This window comes from Apaloderma vittatum, unplaced genomic scaffold (assembly GCF_000703405.1).
Source record: "Apaloderma vittatum isolate BGI_N311 unplaced genomic scaffold, ASM70340v1 scaffold7444, whole genome shotgun sequence".
Classification (NCBI taxonomy): domain Eukaryota; kingdom Metazoa; phylum Chordata; class Aves; order Trogoniformes; family Trogonidae; genus Apaloderma; species Apaloderma vittatum.
The window spans coordinates 35,709-44,725 of record NW_009712076.1 but is presented as its reverse complement, the minus strand read 5'-3'; the positions used below and the strand labels follow the sequence as shown (position 1 = coordinate 44,725).

The 9,017-nt window shown below is 38.0% G+C and overlaps 1 protein-coding gene across 1 annotated transcript; it reads left to right on the top strand.

Annotated features, from left to right (window-relative positions):
- The first annotated feature begins 3,274 nt into the window (after positions 1–3,274).
- On the top strand, positions 3,275–8,403 carry LOC104272765 (ceramide kinase-like). Its single transcript, XM_009867846.1, has 4 exons — positions 3,275–3,284; positions 3,671–3,876; positions 6,153–6,361; positions 8,174–8,403. Exons 1-4 carry the CDS (start codon positions 3,275–3,277, stop codon positions 8,271–8,273), a joined length of 525 nt encoding a protein of 174 aa, XP_009866148.1. The 3' UTR covers positions 8,274–8,403.
- Positions 8,404–9,017: the final 614 nt, after the last annotated feature.

Below are 9,017 nucleotides of genomic sequence, written 5' to 3'. Positions count from 1 at the left end.
AAGATGGGCGCTACATTTGCCAGCCTCCAGGAAGGAGGCAACTAATAACCAGTCTTCAGTATTTCTGTACAATACCCCAACAATACCTAGTATAAATGATAAATGAGATTTCTCTCCTCATTCTCTGGGTTATACTTTTCCTCATTCTTTTTTTTTTTTTACTTCTGGCTCCAATCCCTGCGTATATTCCATGAATCTTTTTGTGGGCATAGCTGCTTTAGCCAGCATTGCACAAGATATGAAGCAGCTTATTATGTAGGATATTGTTTACCTAAATCCCCAGTTCTGGGCCCCTCAGTTCAAGAAGGACAGGGAACTGCTTTGAGAGAGTTGAGCACAGAACCACAAAGACGATGAAGGAAGTGGAACATCTCCCTTCTGAGGAAAGGCTGAAGGAGCTGGGTCTCTTTAGCTTGGAGAAGAGGAGACTAAGGGGTGACCTCATAAATGTTTATAAATATGTAAAAGGTGAGTGTCAGGAGGACGGAGCCAGTCACTCTTCTCAGTGACGTCCAATGACAGGACAAGGGGCAATGGGTACAAGCTGGAATATAGGAGGTTCCACAAAAATATTAGAAAAAACTTTTTCCTTGTGAGGGTGACAGAGCACTGGCACAGGCTGCCCAGGGAGATTGTACTAATAAGCAAACAATAGCAATCAAGTATTCGATTTGCAATAAAAAGAATTTTACATCACCACCTCAGATAAGATTTTTACTCAGGTGGGTGTATTGGCTGACTCTTTTCACTATGGCTACTTGGTTTGTGTACAGTTCAGATAAGGTTAGAAGGGTGCTTGCCTCGACTGTCTCTGAACGTGCTTCTTGGTACTGTACAGAAGTCCCTGTTCATATGCTGAGTAAACTTTGTTAGTACTTTACGCTGATTTCAGCAACTTGCAATATATATACACAGCACACAGCTGAAATGAGTGCCCTTTGTGCTCTCACTGCTTATGGTTGTTCTGTTGTATAAAAGATATTTTGGGTGGATTATATGTGTTATTGCAGTGAAGCCTACTGCAGAATGGTTATGAAAACAGCTGGTCATTTAAAATGTGATAAATACCTTAACCTTTTTGTTATTTGAACAGTGAAGCTTTTTTTTGAGTAACGTCCTGAAATTTATAGTGAATGGTACTTTTACCAGGTGAAAACAATCTATTACAGGTGAAAACAATCTATATGTATGTATATACATAAGTATTCTTCCTTAAATAATTTGAGAATTATTTATTATAGTCAGCATACTTAAAAAGTTAATACATATCTAGACACTCTACCAACTAAATTATTAATACATCTCAGATAAAAAACAATAGATCTATCAATTAAGGGTGTTGTTTTCGTTTTGTTGTTTGTATATCAGAAAATGCCTTATTTTCTTCTAAATAAACACCTGTATTGTTCTGGACATGAATGTTTCTGTGGCATGAGGATAAGAGGCCTCAAGTTGCACCAAGAGAGGTTTAGATTAGGAAGGATTTATTTACTGAAAGGGTTATCAGTCCTTGGAAAGGGTTGCCCAGGGTGGTGGTGGAGTCCCCATCCCTGGAGGTATTTAGAAGTCCTGTAGACACAGTGCTTAAGGATATGGTTTAGCTGAGGACTTGTCAGTGTTAGGTTAGTGATTGGACTCGATGTTCTTAAAGGTCTTCTCCAATCTGGGCGATTCTGTGATTCAGTTTCCAGTCCCAGTCGTTTCTTATGTTCTATTCAGCTGTCTTCATCTCGGAGCAGGGCCTCATCATGTGCCTGCAACCTGAACAAAGCCATTCTTTAGTTGGACATTTAAGGTCTTTCTCATCTCTCTTAAGGCACACATCTTGAATCTGATTTAAATTCTTTCTGTAATTTCCTGTTGGAAAGCAACATAAAAAGATCAGCAGTAAGGCGAGCAATACTAATACCACTCTGGCAAGTGACGTGAAAATGTTGAATTCAAGAGCTGCATTTTTTCTTAGTATTACCGATTTGTTTATCGGGAGATAGATAGTCTAGATGGAAAATGAATACAGTTTTTATTTTCCTTGAAGTCTTGTCACACCATAATCATACTGTATTTTTCCTAGAATTCTGATTGTCTTTATTCTGTTACTAAAGAGTCAATAGTAAGTTCTGATGAATAAAAATTGAAGGAAGCAAGAGTTCAAATAGTAAAGAAGAACTACAGAATACTTTACCAGTGTGGGTTTTTTTTCTTCTTTCTCTGATATTTAAAGCTTGGAAGAGGTCAAATGAAAACAAATGCATCTAAGACTTTAGGTCCAAAATAACCTAGCCAATTGTAGTAATGATTCTCTAAAGTAAATGTGAAGTTCTTAAAACTAAGACAGTAAAGAATATCAGAATTTCGACATGAAATTTGTAGCATAAATGTTGTCTATAGTCCCATCAGAGTAGCATCTTGAAAATAACTCTTGAGTTAACTCAAATGAAACAAACTGAATAGTGCCAGATTTCTAAGTCCATACCAACTAATTTGTCTCAAACCCTCTCCATTGCTGTGGTTTGATGATCAGACTTTAACAAGCTTATAAATAAACTTTATAATTTTTTGTTCATTCCTCGATTTTACCTTGTCATCCATCAACAGTGCCACTTCACTCCTTAACCCCAGTCTTGGAATGACGTGTCTCTCCGTAGACTGTTCTGCAATCATTGCTTCTGTGAAGTTGTTCATTTGAAATACCCGAGTCACCTTATATTGGGAGGAGAAAAGGAGTGTCATGGCTGCTTTATGGATTTTTTTTAATTGTAGTGAGGAAGTTGGTAATGTGTAATCTAAAAATGCAAAGGCATATTTTTATCTATTTTTATTCATATTCAAGAAAATACAACTTAGATGACATCTCTTTGCAGTGCTTGCCAGTGTTTCTTTGTTCCAGAAAATTCCTCTGTCTCTTGGTAGTCTTGATGACATCACACATTTAAACTCAGTCTAGGTCTAATCTCTAACAGAATGGTATCGTGTTGTGGAAAACAGGCTTTTGTATTGTTTTCTGTAAATCTGAGGATTTCAAAGTTTGTTCCAACCCCTAACATTCTGTTACTCTGTGTGATTTAGGCACAGGAAAATTCATCTCTGTTAATAGTGGAAATGGACTTGTGATCTGCTGCCTGCTGGTCTTTGCTGAACCCTGAGTCACCTCTTCTTCCCCTTTTTTTTTTTTTTTAGAATATAATTTGTGCTATTGAGGCAGAAGAAGAATATTGATTTAGAAACCAAATACTATACCCCACTGTCTTTGCATCGTCATTTATTTAAGATTAACATGTCGAAGAGTAAGAACCAAATTTGAAAAAAGTTAAAAAATACCCCTGAACTTTCAGAGTACAGGAGTTGTAACTTGCCTCTGTCTTTTCCCTGCCTAAGACTTTGTGGATTTACACAAATAACATTGATCCTGAATTTGATATGCATATATCAGGAATGGTGAGCAGTTTCAGTAAGTAAGCACAGTCTGTGAAGGATGGAAGCAACTTTCTCTGTTAGTGTATGAAAAATAGACTTTATTGGTTTTTAAATGCAGTTTATTTTAGATATTTATTGACAGTGCATGAATAAGCTCGGCAAAAACTTTCAGGATGCCAAGGATGATTGCTTCTTAGTGTTCTTTTGAGTAGATCAAATAGTAACCTATCCCCATGTCTTTATTGATGTGTTTCAGAAGATGAAGATGAATGGAAGGTTATTAAAGGGAAATTTTTAGCCATCAATGCAGTAAATATGAGCTGTGCCTGTCCACGAAGTCCAAGAGGTCTTTCACCAGCAGCTCATTTGGCAGATGGCTCAGCTGACCTCATTTTAGTTCGTAAATGCTCCAGATTTGATTTTCTACGATACCTTGTCAGACATACAAACCAAGATGATCAGGTGTGTATTCCCTTTGACAGTGAATTCTCCAGAGTCAGTCTAAGTTGTAAATATTGACATTATTACATGACAAAAAGAACTTCTACAAAGCAGGTTTGTTCTGGGTTTTTTTTGTGTTTATATTTAAAAAAATTTATACATTTTGGGTGACATACTCTCAGCATGTGTACCGTTAAAGAAAATAAATCATTTTAGCTGAGTCTTTGGTCATAGCATTCTAACAAAATTCCACTTTTGCTAATTGAGTTATATTTTAGACCATTTTCCAGATATTTGCTGTTCAGAGAGCATTTAAAGTGGTTTTATTGCAAGCATGCCCCCATATATTTGTCATGAAAAATTGCTCACAGCAGTATAACGTAGCTGAGGAAAAAGATGTCATGAAGAATAATAAATCAGTTTTTGTAAACTGCATAAAAATGTAGTTTAGAAGAAAGTTAACAGCAGTTTGACTATAAACTGCAGTCTTTCAGCAGAATTGTACTACATATATGTGACCAGAATATAAGCTTTATGCATTAAGCTTCAAAATAATTCCTTGCACATGTTGCAACTGTCAGGATAAACCGCAAGGGAAAATTCATCAATGCTCCAGATTGTAGTATCTGTTGAAACCAGAGCTATGACTTTGAATACCCACATTTAATATTTTTCACAACCTGATGTTATTAACATGTTCTGGAAATTACCTGAACAATGGACTGATGTCATATCTAGTTACAAAGCAATAATAAATCTCACTTGTTTCTTATGTTAGTCTTTCTCCTCTTTGGTGGAATTAGTATAGATACTCTTTCCTGTATTCCCTCATTACCATTCCCTGGGACATTGTGTGTGTATATATGTGTGTGTGTGTGTGCATTCCTCCTTCCTGCTGTTCTTAGTCTCCTTCCCTTCAATCCTTCATACTTGCTCCCATCGTTCCCTTGATATTTTTCATTATCTGAAGCCTTCCCTGGCTACCTTTCCAGTTGACTTCAACATTTATCAAGAGACTGCCTTCTGCATACCCTTGGGGTGTGAGAGTGTTCATGGGTGGCTCTGTGCAGCTGTGGACACCAGTTTTTGCAGCCGAGCTGTTGGGAGAAGCGTGCTGCCTAGGGAGCCCTGTTATATCCATCAGCTGCTGCTTCCCAGTATGAAGTTCAACAATTTCACAGTTTGTTTTTGGTTAAAAGCTGAGGGATCTTAAGACCTAGGAGGTCCCTTCAACTCTGATAGTTTTGTGATTGCAATGGTGGCCATTGCCCTTCCAGTGCCTCCCAGCTGTTTCTCTCTGGAATGTTGGTTTTGCAGTATAAATTAAATGCAGGATTGTATGTATGTCCTCACGTCGGGTTAGAGTCTACCATAATAGCGGGAAACCTTGTTTGAAAACTTAAGAAAATGTGAAAGGAAAAGGAAGAAAAGCAGCACTCTATCTTAATGCAGACTTGTTTATGGTTAAACTGTTTCTTTGTTCACTTTTGCTTCCTCGCCATCCCATTCTCATAGGTGTACGCAGACATACTCCATTGCCTTTGCTGAATGGCACGACTGTATTTATTACAGCGTGCTAAATGTTAAAGTCTGTATCAGTTAAGTTGCTTTCAGGGCAGGTGAGGGCACCTGCTAGTTTCATTGTTCCTTTAATTTGCAAAGCCTGTTTTAAAGCATTTGTACAATATTGTAGTGTAAATCTGCAACCTCTGTTCCAAGAGCAATCTCTTAATTGCCCTACTTTTTGCTAGCTGAATTAGCTAGTTAAAATTATTTTTGTTTTGTTGTGATAATTTTACCCTCAATTCTTATTTTCATATACGCCCAGCTCTGATGTGATCACGCTGCCATGGAATTCTGACCTTCAGGGCCTTGTTCCAAATGCAGAAGCAGAAGGCTTCCAGAAAAGCCTGTGTGGCTTAAGGATTGTAGTTGAACAGATCCTGAGGATGGTACAGAGATCCAGTCCAAACTTTTTTGACTTTGATTTCATGTTATAATAGTTCTTAATAGTTTTTATTCCCTCTTTACTCATAATCTCAGAACCTCTTACCTGACTGTCTATAAAGTGGCAATATTGCAGCTACTTGCGTCATTGAAAAGGAAGCTTCCACTTTGGCTTTATTGTTCCCGACTTATGCAGTTTTTTAAAAACAAAAATCACTATGCCTTAGGTAAGAAAATTGGAGCGGACAGACTTCCTTGAATACAAAATGCTGCATGCTGAGTTACTTTACACATCAAATGCATTTAACTAATTGTAATTGCCTGTTTTGGTTTATTTTTTTTCTTTGTAGTTTGACTTCTCATTTGTAGATGTTTATCGAGTGAAGCGTTTTCAATTCACATCAAAGCTTTCAGAAGACAATGAAAGCAATGTCACGGACATAGGAAAGAAACGTTTTGGCCAGTTCTGCAGAGATCATCCAGCCTGTTGCTGTCATATTGCTAATAGCACCTGGAATTGCGATGGAGAAACTCTGGACAATTCAGCAATTGAAGTGAGGTAAGCATCAATTTTTCTCTCCATATACCAGAAAGCATAAAGCTTTTTCATTGATTTTAAGGATGCTCATAAAGACATCCCAAAAAGATGTCCCTGCGTAACGAATTTGAGTCTTCTGATAATAAACTTTTTTTTGTTGTCATTGTTCCTTCTTTGAGTCCTTGCCCAAGAATATGGGAACTGGGTGGGGTGGCTGACACACAGGAAGGCTGTGCTGCCGTCCAGTGAGATCTGGACAGGCTGGAGAGCTGGGCAAAGGGGAACCTCATGAAGTTCAATAAGGACAAGTGTAGAGTCCTGCATCTGGAGAGGAATAACACCAGGCACCAGTACAGATTAGGGGACGTCCTGCTGGAAAGCAGCACCGTGGAGAAAGACTTTGGAGTTCTAGTGGACAGTAAGTTGTCCATGGGACAGCAATGTGCCCTTGTGGCCAAGAGGGCCAATGGGATCCTGGGGTGCATTAAGAAAAGTGTGTCCAGCAGGTCTAGGGAGGTTCTCCTCCTCCTCTACTCTGCCCTCGTGAGACCACACCTGGAATACTGTGTCCAGTTTTGGGCTCCCCAAGTCAAGAGAGACAGGGACCTACTGGAGAGAGTCCAATGGAGAGCTACGAGGGTGATCAGTGGACTTGAACATCTGTCCTGCGAAGAGAGACTGAGAGAACTGGGGCTGTTTAGCCTTGAAAGGAGAAGACTGAGAGGGGACCTTATGAACGTATATAAATATCCGAGGGGTGGGTGTCAAGGGGAAGAGGACAGTCTCTTTTTAGTGGTGCCCAGCAGCAGAACAAGAAAGGTTTAAGTTAGAACATAGGAAATTCCACCTCAACATGAGGAGAAAGTTATTCACTGTGGGGGTGACGGAGCACTGGCACAGGCTGCCCAGAGAGGTTGTGGAGTCTCCTTCTCTGGAGACTTTCAAAACCCGCCTGAAAACGTTCCTGTGTGACCTGCCATAGGGGAACCTGCTCTGACAGGGGGGTTGAACTAGATCTCTAGAGGTCCCCACCAATCCCTAACATTCTGTGACTCTATGAATATTCCAGCTGTGTATATTGATCCCTCTGAGATGGATGGCACGACCTTTGAAGTCGTAATTACTTGGTAGGAACTGATATTATGTGCTTGAAGTGCTGAAGGTGAAGGTGGTGTTGGGAGGATTTTTTTTTTATATCAGTGGAGTAACTCATTACTCTGAGCAATAGCTTTTCCTAGTAAACTTAATTAAGTAGCTTTGTCTGACAAATACTGAGCATGTCCACTTTGTGGTTTTTGACACACAGCATGGAGTATTATCTCCAGTGCTGGCGTGTGGAGAAAGATGGCTGCAGTTGGGCAAATAATGAAATTAGAAGGGAATAGAGTTTTATGAAATTTGAAGGGCTTTTTTCTTTTTTTGTTCATGTTTTTTTCAAAACATTTTTGGGGTTGATTGGTTTTGTTTGGATTTTTTTAGAATAAAGGGAACCAAAACCACAATATGAAATATATACATGCAAGGGTGTTACATTAAAATGTAATCACTTAGCAATCAAAGTGATTTTTATGAACATTGAATATTGCATAAGATCAGCTCATGTTATTGCCCCATAGAACTTTTTTTTTGTGTCAGAAAGAGGTGTAACAGGAGTGATGGATATGTGAAAGCATCCAGCCTTCTTTGCAGAGGATGATTGTATCAAGAATGAGAACATCTTTACTGTAATGTGGAGCAAGTAACTTTTATACAACTGCTTGAAATTCATAGATTGTTAGACATAAATATGTAGCACCCATTTACTTCTTATTAATTGATTTCCATATTTTTCAGGGTTCACTGCCAGTTAATGAAACTGTTCGCAAGGGGAATCGAGGAAAACTGTAAAGATGAAGCTGCCGACAGCCAGAGTAGCATTGAACAATTGTTATAGACATTGTTCCTCCAGTGGGGAGGAGAAAAAAAAAACAACTCAAGGAAATTGAGTAAATATGCATTTTAGTCAAATTGACAAGTATTTTAAAATTTTAGTTTTCCTTCTTTTGATGGCTTCAGTATAATTTTAGACATCTCATTGCATTGTGTCATTTTAAAAAAAAAAGTTATAATCATTAAAATATATCTTGGAGCAATATAATTAAGTTATGTTAGAAAAGAGAGGGTTGGTGTACATATATGTATTCATGATGACTGATAAATTCTCTGTGCTTTTCTAGAGACTTTAATTTAGCAGTTATGTTTCGATAATATCTAAATGTTATAAAACATCAGACTTTCCATTGTCATCAAACCAAGGTATCAAGACAAGATATTTTCAGTGTCTGAGAAGATGTTTTCTGCTGGGAGTATCATGTAGTTGCATGTGGCTCAAATACTGGACAACAGTATTTTTTTTCTCTCTCTTTTTTTTTTTAGCAAAATCATTTTTGTAATTCTGACTATACCTTGCAACTTATCAATGCAATTCAAACACACATTCCTGGCTTTAAGTAATAATAGCAAGAGTTTAGAAATACTTGGAGAAATAAAAGCACATCTGTATACAGATCATACCTTATCCTATATATTCTGTTTATAAAGGCTTCCTTGCATGATGCTTTTTTGAAATTGTAAAGGGTTTTATGACTGTTTTGATGATACCAAATTTCACACGCTGCAACTGAAATGTCTTGCAAGC

What these genes read in the sequence shown, in the direction of transcription:
- LOC104272765 (XM_009867846.1), top strand. An exon ending in ATACAAACCAAGATGATCAG is followed by an intron (nt 3,877 to 6,152) that starts GTGTGTATTCCC and finishes TTTTCTTTGTAG; the next exon opens with TTTGACTTCTCATTTGTAGA. An exon ending in AATTCAGCAATTGAAGTGAG is followed by an intron (nt 6,362 to 8,173) that starts GTAAGCATCAAT and finishes CATATTTTTCAG; the next exon opens with GGTTCACTGCCAGTTAATGA.